Below are 15599 nucleotides of genomic sequence, written 5' to 3' on the forward strand. Positions count from 1 at the left end.
AACAATTCTTGAGACAAGGGTAGACTTCAAACCGGCAGCATGGGAATGTATATTTCAAAACGAACTACGGGAGAACCTCTCAGGAAAACGGGTCTCTGGGTCCCCGGAAACTCCTCTGTGTATGAAACAGAAATCCTAACTACTACATCGTGAATTTCGACATGTGACAGCATAACCATTATGGCAGTGTTTTAAGCTCACTCATAAATATAATTGTGGCCGTTTCTTAAGACTATGTGTACTTCGGATTGCTTCAACCACCAAAGCGAACATGGTTTCTCATACGATCTGACAGTAGCTCAGTAAGTCAGTTGTGATGACTTAACCGTAAAAGACAGAAGTGAATTATCGTATAAATTTCAGAAAATATCTGGAAATTAAAACTTATGGGCACACAATAATCACAATATATTTTTTAACACATAGTATTAACTAACTAACTACCTAATTCCGTGGATGATAGCCCTTAGATACTCTGACACTGCACTCAGCTAGTAAAGAAATTATCTGCCTTTAATATAACGAAAAATTCCATTAATGTGTGTGATGACAAGAGACCCACTTAACATGGAGTATAACCACAAGCTTCAAGATATTACTAAATTATATTAATGTAATGTTAACCATCTTATTACATAATTAAATATTTTAACATGCCTAAATAAGTTAATAGTTACTTCAAATTTACTGTTATGTTAATGGTTATGTGATCACATTTTAGCCTCACAACCCAAGTAATTAGAAAAGTAAACTAATTTTGATTCAAATGTAAACAAGAAAACGTGAAATAAACTTATAATCTAGACACTAAACAGTCGAATTAATTCAAAGTAATTAATCACAAGTGCTTAGTCGCTGACTGAAAATACCCAGGTTCGCGCCCCGGTCAGCCCATGTAGGACTTGCGATTGACAAAGTGGCACTTAAACGTGTTTTCCTCGGAGTTTTTCTATTTTTCCCTGTCAATATAATGTTAACCTTCGTTTAATATTTGGGAATGGACAGTGGGCCCGTTAGTGGAAGCAGTTTTGTAAAAACGCGGTATCACCCATTGTAATAATAAAAATTAATTAATAAATTTATCTACCAAATATTATTAAGGTGCTTAAATTAAGGAGGATAAAATATGCAAGGTACGTAGAACTTATGAGGTCAGTGAAAAATTCATACAAGTTAGAAATTCAAGGTGAAGGACATGTGGTATATATCCGTTCTTCAAGTGCCTGAGCACTGCGGGTCCCAACTTTTCGTTGGCTCAATCTATAGACATTTGGTAGGACTCCTTGGATGAGGGATCGGCCCGTCACAAGGCCTCTACCTGTACACAGAACAGCACAACACAGAACAACGCGGACAAACATCCATTGCTTGAGTGGGATTCGAACCCACGGTCCCAGTGACCAAGCGGCACAAGGCCCACGCCTCTGACAGCGCGGCCACTGCGGACCCCTGGTATATACACACATATAAATAAATAAATATATATATATATATTTGGAAAGTCAATAGTTTAAGAAACCTAATGTTGATTACCATGTTTACCTCTTATCGGACCATCTTAGAAAACTGTGACGTGAGGTTTCGGATGGATTGTGCTGGTTAAAGACATGGTTCGGTAAGAGGTAAACACGGTAATCAACATTAGGCTTCTAAAACTATTGACTATCCGAACAAATTTTGGAGAAAGAGGCTGTGCGATGTAGTTAGATTAATTGCAGACAACTGGTGAAATACATAGTTGAGGTAACGGCAAATGGGAAGTGCATTATATTGACGAATGAAGTGGATATGCAATGACGCTGTCGTGACCTATTTTATATATTATTCCGATTCTGAGTGGCGTAGCTGGTAAAAGGCAAGAACACTTCCGTTTGGATAGTCAGCTTCAGGGCCAATATTCGAAAGCACAATTTTCTAATATGATGTAAAAGTACCAAAATACGATATTATGAGGGAGAAATTTACGAGCAGGGAGTTATAAGGGAGGGTCGCCCCAGTGGGACTCTTAATTACTTGATCAAATGAGGAAGGGAGCTTCGCCTCATCATACCAGGGATTAAAGAAATGAAGAAGAAAGATTAACGATTATATAGAATGCAGTCGGAATACAAGAAGACGGAAAGACGAGGATAGAAGAAAGTTGTATGAGCTGTAACTCCTGTTAGCTAAGCCACAGGCCTTAAGAATGTTGGAGGTGAATCTTCTATAATACTTCATTAATTAAATATTCATGTCAAGATTTTTAGTTTATAGCAATGAAAAATTTACTGGCAAGAAATTATACTGAATTTAATGATAAACCTTTTATTATGATGTCAAACTCTTATTTAATATCGATTTGGATTTGTCAGAAGTGGTTCAGTATCGTGTCCAAAGGCAAGTTTTTGTTTTTGTGGAAACAGGAGAATTAGAAGATGCTGTTTTCTGTGTTGTTGCGTCGTGTAATTTACCGACGTTTCAGAGGTCCTTGATGCCTCCTTCATCAGGAAGCTGATGATGGAGACAACTGACTAACACAAGGAGGTTAAAGCAGGTTAAATTCCCGAATAGTTACTAAGAAATAAAATATACAAATTATAATTTAATGTATTTACGTATAAATCATCTTTAAAGAGTTTGTATTCGTTGTCCAACACTTAATCGCTACTTCAGTTTATCATATATGTGTTCCGTATTTTACTTCAAAGAAGGTATTTACAATGCGGCATCAATTAGACGTCTCACTGTCTCCGATTCGTGTTTTACTTTTGACATCTACACAACCCGCTGATACATATATCGGAGTTACATTTTAAACAGTCGTGACACAGTCAAATCATGGTATTAAACAGCCTAAACGAAGTAAAAGTCACAAATAATTTTAACCCTCCATTCAATAAATTTTATTATAATACAACTACAAATTTCTTCAGTTTACAATTTAATTTTTTGTACCTATTTCAAGAAATAACTCGGCAGTACCATGATCACGTGCCACCAGTGTTTCAATTAATATTTCAATTGCAGTGTTGATGCACAACCTAACTAACATTTACACAAGTTTTCGTAATTCTGATCGTACTTAAAACTAATAGCACAACCTAACTAGTTAATAAAATCTTGTCGCAGTGTCATATTGACATACTTAATTCGGAAAATTAGAAACTTTATAAATATTCGATAAACAACTCCAAGGTACTGTGTTAATATACACTTTCGCTATTTGTAAACATACCTGGTAAAATCGATCGTTTAAAGCTGTGTATATCTTCTGCGGTTGATACAGTGACCTTAAATAAACCATGAAAATACTGCAGCATCCAGTCGACCGATGTAAATTGCACAAAACACAAACAAACATTCCGGTGACATGCATTAAGTATGATTTCTTTGACTTCCGGAAACACGATGTTCATTTATTTCTCATAACGGTCACTTCCGATATTTTGTTGATTTTCTCTGTGTTCGTATGTGTTACACACTCAGTTACTTAAAAGATTGTTTACAAAAACAATTCCAATAACTCTGTATTTTGATTTTATTAATCTGATTTTCACTTTCGATGTTTATTACAGATTGTTCAAAAATTAATATACCTTCCGTCTCACAAAGGATTGCCTGCCTGACTAATTAAAGACGTATTTGTGGGTAAATTTAAGGTATTCTGGAAATTCGGTAAATGATGCAAATGCTGTTTTGTAGGTTAGATTAAGAATAGATATAACTAATGAAAACACTCGTTATAATTCAGAGTTAAATGCAGAGAAAATAAAACATTAAATGGTGAAAATATGATTGCAAATACATGTTAAAATATATATTGTATCAGGAAAATTAAAGGGCACAATAAGACAGCATATATCTCTTCATCCTTTTATTTTTCTCCTAACCTACCAAATGTATTTCAATTACATTTCATATTAAGGGGTCCACTATAACAGTTGTAATACTTTAATTTTGGTTTATTTATATTGGGCGTATAGGCATATTAATCGTATTTTACATTAACTTTCTTTATACTTATAAAAAGATCCAAGACCTGGATGTATCAGTGTAAAAGTGGTTTAATTTAGTTTTGATGAAGGTAAGAAGAATATAACATTTGTTCTTTCTTGTTCTTATTATTTTCCTGTTTTAATGAATAAGGTTATGTAGATGCCTCTGAAATCAGAATTAATACTGAGTATTTTGACAGAGCTGTTTTGATCAACCCATTATAAGGCCTGTACCCAAACAGAATGACACAACAGAAAATGCAGACATACATCCTTACCTGGAATACAATTCAAGCCCTCAAACCTCAATCCCTGAGTTTACATTGTCAAATACCTTCTGCGACTCAGACAGTATGATAACTATGATCAGGACAATTCTGTTCAAAACGTATTTGAACTAAATAAGCTTCTGGTAACTCTAATTCACGAAGTTTATAATCCTTCAATGCATTTATATTTACAGCTTTCTTAAACCTAATTTTTCAAATAACTTGTTTCATCATTCAATCAATACATATTTTAATATCTTATATTCGTTATTATCTACATATATACATTTTTGCTACATTTATTTATTTATTTATAAAAGACAATCTTTGGTATTTATTTTCATGCACTTGTGGCATAAAATAGTTGTCTGTATTTGACTTTGAATCCAACTCATTTTCTTCAATTATTATGAGACATAACCTAGAATATTTACAACAGCTTATTATTAAATATAATGCTTAAACATTCTTAACCAGTAAGAACAATTCAATTCGAAAACTTTAAGGGAGTTGAACCAGCAACAGAAGACAATTATAAACCACACAAATTGTTTTAGCGCACTTTTTAAAATCTCATGTCATAAAAGCCTGTAATTTTACAAGCAGATATGTATACTACATGGCTTATGTAATATATTTCGATAGTAAATTAAACCATGTACTTGAAAATACTATATCAACATGAATATAAAAAGTACATTGGTTATAACAATACTTCAGACATTTTAATGGGGTACAGAAGTATGATGTTTGTAATTTATTGTTTATATTTGCTTAAATAATAAAATTTACTCACATTCATGACCTATTTTTGATATTATGACAGTGACAGAGAATAATTCAATAGACCAAGTCATTGAAATTCAGTATGTTAGGTATTAAATATCATATTTGAAAATCAAGGTCATTGGGACTAAATTAATTAAGTTCCAGAGAATAAGAGATAATATAAAAAGTAACTGTAAATGTAGAAATCTTACTGATACTCGAATAAAATTTTATAAGACAGTGGTAAGAATTATCTTTCACAATGATCTGAAATATGAAAAATAACCGTGGACCGTGATAAAATTATTTAAAAAATGATTTCCCAAAGATACCTTACAAGCAAACAGAATGTTGGAAGACCTGTAAAAAAATTGTTTGATGGAAGATTATAATGGGTGCCAGTTTCTCTTTTACTTATTCTGATGTAAAATTGATTTTTCAATATTTTAATATGCTCCTTGCACAAAGTGTATCAAATGAATGCATAAAACAAGGTAGAAATTATCCCATAAACTAATAATAAATTTTCAATTAAAGTTATAAAGATAATTTAATTTTTATCTGTATTGGTAATGTAGCCTATGAACATCTACTTAAATGAAGAAGAATTAAAATTTTGTCAGTCTTCTCATAAATGGCTTATCATACCAAATGCGTGTATGGAACATAAATTTAGATTTGATTAATGCCCACAAATTTTACTGGAGAATGTTGAAGTAAAGGAGTTAAAGCTGTATCTTACACTTGATTAATACAAGATTTAAATCTGTGAAATTATATGCTTAGTGATATAAAAAGTTAACTGTTCCATCTCCACCCTGAATAGTTAAATTTAAGGCCAGTTACATATGTAAAATTGCAAAGAACCGACTATAAAAATATGTTTATTCAAAATTATAACACACCTTTCCACTCTCTGTTAAGTTTTGTGTCTTTTTGTTCAGTATGCCTCATCAAGAAATGTGACAATATTTATCACAATATAGGTACGACAACAGATCTGTAAGGATCATGAAAATTAAAGTATAATAATTTAGTTGCATTGTTCTTCTGAGTTCAGTAGGATAAGTATAAGTACACATTAAAGGCAAATACAAAATTATATTTAGGTTAAGTTGATGAATATGTAAATTATTAATTGGTGTAATGAATCCAGGATAACAAGAGGACATGACAGAGTATTTTGAGTAAATAATATAAAAAAAAAGTGCCATGGTACAACAATGCATATTTTGTCTGTGTAGATTTAGTACTGAATGGTGAGAAAGTATTAATTTAACCTCAAACTTTCTTTCCTTAAGAACACAAATCACAGGTAGGTTACAGGTTGTGGTCGCCATGAAAACAGTATAGTCGTCATCGTCATCTTATAAATTTTTTTTCTTACCACATGCATCGGACTAACTCTGAGGTAAAGAATATCATATTCAAAATAAATGAATTACAAATATGAAATTTTCCATAGCTTTATACCATACCTCTTCCCCCTTCATAATGATTCAGACGGTCCACATTTATTGCTATAATTACAATAATTAATACTACACAATGCCATCACACAATCTTATTTGGGAAATAATATGAAATTAATGCCAAAGCCCATTATAACTATCACCTGTAGCAAATTTTGTATGTTTTGAAGTATATATTTTTTTGAAAATGGTAACATTAAAAATGCTTTTTTTGATTAAAGAATTCAGGCAACTGTAGAGGTAAATGTGTCACTTCACTTGAGCGTAAGGATACAGACAGAAACTAGAGGCAAAGACCTGATCATTCTTAAAATTGACGTTAGATGAACATAAATGGTGAGTTCATTCTCTAGCCACTTTATCCCCAGGAAGATATTGGTTGATGCCCCAGAGATGATCTAAATATGGCAGCAAAGAGAAAAATCTCTACAACAAAACATAATATGAAGATTTCTGTCTTATGGGTTGTTGCGTCGTGTAGTATGGTGAAACGTTGGTTAACATCGACCAGACTACACAGCGCAACAACCCAGAAGACAGAAATCTTCATATTCATCGCTGTGAAAACCTCAAATCTTACAAAACATAATATGTCTTAAATTCTCACTAGCTTCAGGATAAACAGATGAAAACTAAAGAAGTCTGTCTTCTGAAATGTTGAATCATACAAAATGGTAGGTACTGACTGACATTTTAGAGGAGCTTACGTTCTCCATCACCCTCTGCTGGGAACAGAACTCAGTCTATCCAATCCGTAGCCAATCACCTGAGCTCTCCCACCTCATTTACTCAATTACATGATAAAATTAATCACAATATTACTTACAAATGTTGCTTCTTACCTAAAAGAAAACACAACGAATCTTTTGAACAATAATAGACTATCAACAAAACAAATCCCAAAAATTAATGAAATCTTAATGAATAAATCTGTCAACACACAACATGTCCAGTATAAACACTCCTTACTGCTGTTCTACAAGAAATAGTCCAGAAGCACGACCAAACGACTTATATTTTATCTTCAATTAGATATGAAGATTTTCAAAGAGCAAAATCCTTTGGTTGCCAGTTAACCAACAAAGCTGAAATCACAGGTTATATCAGGTCATGATATGATGATCTGACTGATGATTAGAGGTGTTTTTTTTCCTGTTTTTTATTATTGCAAGATAGCAAAACCATGCAAAATATGTTATTTTTAATAATTTCTGATCCTTTTATAGCAGTTAACCTTCAGAAAGATTTTACTAGGTTTGAAAGAGTTTGATCTGGCTGGTTTCCTACGTTGCATAATTTCTGTAAGTCTATTAAAATATGCAATTTTTTTTTCATTTTCAGTAATTTCTCCATTTTATCTTCTTGGCAGACATATATTTGCTAAGTGTTATTTAATATTTATGAATCAGCCTTACAATTTGTTACAGCCTGTTGCACAATAATTGGCAATAAACAGGTTAAATCTGAAGATGTAAACACTAAGAAACGGAGCGATGTATTTAAATGGGCCAAATATCCCTCTTGTGTCACATACTTCTGACACCCCTGGCTAAGTCAAGATTTTCAGAACAACCAAAAATGACACTTCATGAACTAATGATTTTTTTTATGGAAATTGAGGTACCATTTAAAAGATTATTTACCACTATTTTGTTCTTTCATCGAGTTAGCTCATTTAAATTTTAAAGTCTCCTTGATGGCTACAACTTCTGTCGTTGTAAAGCCACAAAGAATTATAATTATTGAGAGACGAAAGAACAGCTTTTGTTCACTGATTTCTTTCAAACTTAAAATAAATCCAACCCAGAAGCACAAACCTTCCAAAAAATGGATATGCACGAACAAAACGAAGAAGGAAGGGGAAGGGTCATATCATCAAAGTCTTTGTAAATTACATTCTCATCGTCTTAAAACAATAATTAATCTCTATTATGCAAAGGATCACTACCTGGTGACTGATGATATGGCAGTTGATGATGATTTAATACAGCTGCCGATTGCGGCGTCTCAAACAGCGACATCTTCAGTCGTTTGCACTTAGCTCTTCGATTCTTAAACCAGAATTGCACGTTCTTTGGTTCTAATCTTGGAAATTTTTGTCGATACGGCATTCGGTTCAGTTCCTCCGTGTACTTGAGAATCAGGTTATGTGAGGGGTGTGTATTGAGAGAAAACCACTGTTCTAGTCTTGGCACTTCTGTTACTGGATCTATAAATGTTCTATTTCGTTTCCTTCTTTCATCTGCTGAAGCTGCTAGGGCAGACAGATTGAGACCGCCGGAGGATGAGGGTGGCGTAGCTGGTCCGAGGCCATGATGTCCGTGGTGCTGGTGGGCTAAGCTAGGTATGTAGTGACTCATGTACATGATGCTATGAGAGAACATTGAATTGGGCACCAGAGGAAAGCCTGCTGCTGCTAGGCGGTCTAGGTTTGGGGGGCCCCCACTGGGTGGACCCCGAGCTGCCACGATCATGTCCGAAGGGCTAGGGCTACGAAAGGAATGTAGCCTCTCCTGTTGACGGCTTAGATCTCCAATCCTAGCTGGATGCATTGTACCTGGGAATATGCAAATGAGGGCCATTACAGGTTGAGGGAATTTAAAAACAACGTGTTAAGGAAAATATTTGGAAGTAAAAGAGGATGTAACAAAAGGTTTCGTAATTTGTATTCCTTATCAAACACTATTATGTTTAACAAATCAAGGATGATGAGATGTGCAGGCATGAAAATAATAAAATAAGTTTGAATTTAATAAAAAAGCAACTTGAACTTGGTTAACTAGATAAACAGAAGGGAAATGTTATGTAATATAATCTGTGGAAACTTTCAAGAGGAACGTCCCTGACTCCAGAAATACGATCACCCACTCGCGATCAGTCGAAGCTGACGGCAAGTTCGTGTTAATTCTCAGTGTAAAGCTGTTAGATTTAATACATATATGACCTGTTGGCATGTTTACGGCACAGAAAGCAAATTAACGAACAAAAAGTTTCTTCCTTGAGATTAACATTAAAAGTTAATCTTATTTTTCAAATATCTCGCATAAAATATTTATATACAGCACACCCAAACATAACGTGAAAGCTGATTTACCTTCCGCTGTCCTCGCGCAAGAGAAGTCCAGTGGGAAGTAGGAACGGGTGAAAGGGACGAACTTTATGCGCATGCGCACTTCGCTTATTCCTATTTCAAACACAGTACTCCAGTAGTCTCCCGTAGTGCATTTGCACTGTGTATACGAACTGCTAGTGGTATTGCTGGGGTAATGCATATTTCGTGAAAGAGGGCAGCGTAGCGTTTCACGCCCATTCTACTCCCAGCGGTCTTCTCTTCGCGTGGATAATACGGAGTGCGTTCTGTGCGAGTCGTAAATCCGACGGAATTCCAGCATAGCGATAATGCCATTACTGAGAACCTGAAAAACGGCAACATTTACATTCAGTATATCCAGTGCTCTGTTAACATGACTTGTACCCACCTATCTCTTCTTCATCGTGGTCAATCTCCTCCTTATTCCTCCTTTCCTCTAAATCATCTGGGTCTTCATCATCTTCATCTTCATCCACATCGGATATCTCTTCACAATCCTTATTATTCCTATTATTGTTATTATTATTGTTGTTGTTACTGGACAGAGATGATGTAATTTCGTCTGGTGGTTCCTGCTTAATCCCACCCATCTGCAAAAGAAAATCAAAACGTACAAAGAATGGAGAAAAATACGACAAAGAATACACAAATGATATTGGTATTCTGAAACTGGCTGAATTATGACAAATAAGATGAACCAGATATGTAAGTGTAACAAATGCAAAAAATGTTGCAATTAATTGCGAGGGGGTTACTATCTAGGCCTTAAATTAGTTGTTGATATATATTAACTGGATTGAACTGGCTAATAAGAGGCTGGACAATAGTTCTAGCAGTTAGACACTGGTTTCTCGCAGCAGAGATCGTGGTTAATTCCAGGGCTGTCTGTGTAGGATTAGCGGTGGCAATGGGATAAGTTTCCCCCCCTGCCAATCATAATTTCATTAATACTTTTTATTTCGCCTATCATTATCGTCGTCATCAGAGATTGTTACTATAGGACCATTTGAAACCTCAGAACAAGAAAAGTACACGTATTTCATAGATTCTAGTAAGAAGGGTGTGGAAGAAGTCAAACTGCAAAAATACGTAATTTCTAATTTAGAAAATACACAGAAAAATATAAAATTTAAATTTATAAAGAATAGTTTGCTTCTAATAAATGTATAATCTTAACGGGAAGTTTGTTGTAAGCCAATAGTTCTTCCTTAGCAGAGAACACTCCTTTAACGAACTACCAAATTAGCAACTGGTGTGTATGTCCCTGGTATCCACCGAAAAATTCACAGATGCTCAGGTGGTTAAAGGAACTTTTTAGAATCCGAAACTTCATTTCCGTATTCACAAAATCTCGTCAAATGGCCTTGTTGTGAGGCAGTTCCTTATTCACGTGAAACCCATTTTAATATTATCTTTTTATCTATATACAGATCTACAAGTTATATCTTCCTTTAAGATTTTCTGATTGACATTTTGTGTACCTGTCTGATTCTCCGCATGCGTGCATCATCCTAATATTAGGTAAATAGTTTTGGAGTTGCCAACTTCCTCTCTCTTTAAATCCAAATAGTCACCTAAGCTCTTTATTTTTAAACACCCATCAATCTGTTTCTGCATTGCTTGACTTTACAGCCAACGCTGTTGCCATGGAAACAATTCGCTGATCATCGCCACAAACTTCGTGATATAAAAAACAGGTAAGTTTTACAGAAATTTACCTCTGGTAAGTTGCTGGGTTTGGGTGACGTCCCAGTGCTACCCTTATCATTCGTTGTGAGAGACAGGGGCGCAGTGGGGCTGTCTGGCTCCCTGTCCTCTGCCGCCCTGAGGTCATCTCGTGGGTCGCCTCGATGCTCGGTAATATCAATTCTTGGGTCAAGTCGTAGATTATCGTCTTCGTCTTCTTGATCACTGGTCACTGCCGGGTCGTTTGAGTTTTCTGATTGATGGTCTGATAGAAAGAGTTGGCCCCGCGTGGGGCTGTTCAGAGGCGTACTGGGGCTCTTGATACCCGGGGGCAGAAGTCCCTCCTGCCCCAACATTAAGCTTCCCGCGTGGGTTGGACTGTGGCTACTGCTGTTATATCCGTTGAGGGAAATGTGGCAAGGCAGGCCTGGAAATATGCAACAGCTCGGTTACTGTAACACTGACCTGCGACAACAAAATGCTAGAGAGAACGTGAGAGACTGGGATGTACAGTACGGGTCTAGGAACATGACACCATACAACAGGTCTGTGACAAACCGGACTGGTAGAGGCAATGAGAGAAAATTAGATATGGCGAGGCAGGTATAGAACAGTAGCTGTAACATGGGAGAATAATTCCTTGGAACCCTAAAATACACCACGTCAAAACAAAATGCAGCAATACTAATTAACCCTGATAAGGATTAGTTATGACGTTATCGTGATAGATGGCAGGCTTCTGGTATAAAAGAAAGACGTAATTCTAGTCACGTAAAATCACTGCGCAAACATGTGGTGACAGTTGTGTAAACTAACCTGGGCCCACACTGCGCAACTCCGCGCGTTTCTGCGCTGCACGTGCGTTCTTGAACCAGTAGACGACATTGTTGATGTCCAGGGGTTTTCTGCCCCTCCTAGATTCCAGTCCGTTTAGTTCCTTCACATACTGCTGGATCTGGGACACACAGATGAACGTATTCGAACTGTTCCTGAGTTACTGCACCACTTTGCAAACTTTACAACTTTACAAACAAAGCACTTACGAAACAACTATACATCTAATAAACTGAGTACAAAACAAACCACTGAAGTAATTAATAAGGCAACTAAGTAATCAAAAAAGAAATAAATTCACTGAACAACTAATAAAGTAACTGTGAAACAAACAGATGTGCCCGATTAATAAATACGCAAAACGGAAGTACATAATCAGAGAACCAACTAACAAACCAAGAAACAATCTGTAAACTAACAATCGGGTAAAAGATTTCTCGTCGTTACGTAACAGTGTTCACAAAATACCATCAGTAGAATCTAGTCTGAGCCAGTTCAATCCAGTTCACATTCTCATAAATGATGGCTATTACAACAAATACAAGTTTGTAATTATGCCTGATGTTTTAGCCTTTCTTCATTGAATATCCTTAATATAATATTTCGGAGGTTCTCTCTGTCTGCCTTTGTGGTACGACGAAAAGAAAGCTATCTACTCTGCAATTAATAATAATACAGAATGCTGGACGTCATTAGGGTTGGACCAGTACTCTCACCTGTTGACGACTTGGGTGCTGATTCTCCGCGAACCACCTTTGTAGTTTGGGCAGTTCTAGTTCTGGGTCGAAACTCGTCCTCATTCGAGTCTTCTGTGTGGGATACTGACTCTGAACAGTCTGGAATACAGAACACACGTAACTTGAAATTTGCTTTAGATTGTGACAGAAATTTGCAATATATTCTCTGTAACCGCTGATTATCAGGTAGGTTTCCTACAAGGAGTTGCCCCTGGCGTGAGAAATTGAAAAATACGTTAGCACTAAAGGGAAATATGTCATTTCTTCACAGTTACAACTTTTGAAATGCCATTAAAAAGAAATGTTACGAAGCATCGTTTAACTTTGACATAAAATATTATGGGCCGATAAGTATCAACATCAAATCATCCGACGACATTTTATGGTGATTTCTAATACCAAACATAATCGAAATCGGTTGAATAGTTTTTGGCATAAAACATGAGGACAAATACAATCTCCTCATTTTAATTTTTTATATATTTCCTCTAATGATTAATCTGAGAGCCGTAGATTCGACTGGCTTTCCGCCGAACTACTGAGCCTTCGCCGAGACATCGCTAAGAGACGGTCAAACGACAAATTGTCTACAATGCATTATGCCACTAAGAGTGCAATCTAACTTGCCTGCAGTGCTGGATGGACGCTTTCGGGCAGCGAGGGTGGCCTATCCAGTAATTTGTTAGGGGTTGAGATGTGGTGACTACTGCCCCCAGGGCTGTACTGGGGGCCGGACTGTGGTCGGGGCGTCGAATGGTGCTGGGTGCCGTGGTGTTGGTGTTGCTGCTGGGTCAGTTGCAGGGTCCACCACTGTTCAAACTTCCGTCGGCATTCTTCGCTTGGTTCCGGAACATGGTTGCCTGGAGCGGAGTGAGGACTCCGACATAAATGCGACAGTGTAATCTGCAGATCAATGACGGTCCGTTACGTTAACAAAGTAACTAATTAACTCCGTGGAGGAGTCATTCTTGAGAAGTAAATAAACGTTTAGCTGATTAATAAATTCTCTCGGCTTTCAGAGAACCTGAAAGTTCATTGCCATAGTCATAATAGCCAGTCTTTTCGCCTTAATATTACCCTCCCAGGTCAAAAAAGTTGTCGCTACACTTAAGGGTTTCTTCTTCTTCTTCTTCTTCTTATTATTATTATTATTTACAAGGTTTAGACTTCTCCGACCTGTGTGTATCCATAGAAATTATTAACGTCTCTAATTCGCACTTACCAGCCGATAATGGGTGGTCCAAAGATGGAGCTATCTGTGCCTATTTGCGGATATACTATGAGTGAAGTCTGACACATAACATCCTCGAAATCAGTGATGAGTCTACACATAAAATAAGTGTAGTTTAAAGATAGTCTATCTACAGCTTCGATTGAAGGTAATTCCATGTTCGGCACAACGATGGGGAGGGAAAGAAAAGAAAAGAAAAGAAAAATAAACTTATATAATGTGGGTTTTAAACTTAGTAATGCTTGAAGACCTAAATATACGCGTGTTTAAAGATTCATTTAGGTCCTTATACAAAGTGGCCCTTGAAACAAAAAATACTATATAAAAATCGAAATGGCTCGACATACTTTAACGCAAACCTGTCATACCAAGTTTCATAAAAACCGGTTCATCAGTTTGGAAGCTATTGAAGGCGGGCGGGCGGACGGACGGACGGACGGACGGACATTTAGGCAAACGAGATATGACGCAGCTAACAAGCAAGGCAGGCTCCATGTATAAGCTACGTAATCTGTAACTCTGGGCCTCGTATTAAGAGAGGCCTCAAAATATATGGGCCTGTTTTTGATGTAATTAGCGTATTATTATTGTAATATAAAATAGTACATGCATTAAGTAACTTAAAAGCAACATAGTTTATGGTCCTCGCAGGAATAAGCCTTGCCCTTCTAATAGGAAAAAATTGTAATTAACTTAAAATAGGCAAAATATTAAGATCTAAAATTAATATATGTACAAACACACATATTCTGGCAGAAGAAATATAACAAGGAGAAGCAGATAAAATTAAAAAAAACATGGCTGAACCTAACCTCCACGCTATTAAGATATTCATTGAATTGTTGATTAATCCTTGCTAAGCACGAATTTTCTTAGTTGTGCGAATTTAACTGTTGCCTATTAAGATCAATAGAATAAACAGCTTATGGATATTTAACAATATCAATTACACGTTGCCATAGAAATACACTTACATGTTTTATACGTTACCATCTAAACAAGCAAACAGAGTATATACCGTATTTTTTCATTTAAATAAAAACCAGCACGGAAATTACTGAATGCGTACAACAGCATTTGAATTCAAAATGTCGCAGAGCACTGGTTAAGAATCTCATATCTCACAACAGTGAACTTAAAACACTTATGCACTCATGTGGAACGTAGAATGAATAAATGAAATATGTATTAAAATCTCGTTTCATTTATGATCCACATAAACGTCGTATATGTTTACGAATTTCCCACGAAAGCTGTCTCCTTCAGTGTGCATGATATACTGCGGCAGCAGTCTTAAGACGCTGCACGAATTAAGACACTGATTTAGTACAAGTGCCAGCCGGTGGTTATATAACCGGGGATTTAATAACCGGGATTAAATCGTCACCGCGCCACCTAGGCGGATTTTAAACACGACTTGCTCAAACAACAGCGCATCGAGCTGCGTGGAGCAATGGCTTACCTACATACACGTAAGTTCTAAACTCTCTATGCTGAAATTCAAGTCTACATTAATGTGTTTTCTATGGTCATTATG

The 15599-nt window shown here is 36.1% G+C and overlaps 1 protein-coding gene across 4 annotated transcripts in view; it reads right to left on the reverse strand.

The window, feature by feature from the left end:
- Positions 1 to 4476: 4476 nt before the first annotated feature.
- The window catches only part of dve (SATB1_N and homeodomain domain-containing protein dve), a 192681-nt gene continuing 181558 nt past the window's right edge, over positions 4477 to 15599 (reverse strand). For all 4 annotated transcript variants that reach the window (XM_087351681.1, XM_022059283.2, XM_022059282.2 and 1 more), the window contains 6 exons: positions 13459 to 13734; positions 12811 to 12930; positions 12077 to 12215; positions 11293 to 11687; positions 9963 to 10164; positions 4477 to 9040 (listed from right to left, as the gene is read on the reverse strand). In XM_087351681.1, the coding sequence (XP_087207807.1) occupies positions 8403 to 9040; positions 9963 to 10164; positions 11293 to 11687; positions 12077 to 12215; positions 12811 to 12930; positions 13459 to 13734 (1770 nt within the window). In that variant the 3' untranslated portion in view covers positions 4477 to 8402. The remainder of the gene's footprint in view (positions 9041 to 9962; positions 10165 to 11292; positions 11688 to 12076; positions 12216 to 12810; positions 12931 to 13458; positions 13735 to 15599) is intronic.

Source organism: Zootermopsis nevadensis, unplaced genomic scaffold (assembly GCF_977971745.1).
Source record: "Zootermopsis nevadensis isolate Lab colony 2312 unplaced genomic scaffold, Znev_1.0 Znev_ptg000020l, whole genome shotgun sequence".
Classification (NCBI taxonomy): Eukaryota; Metazoa; Arthropoda; class Insecta; order Blattodea; family Termopsidae; genus Zootermopsis; species Zootermopsis nevadensis.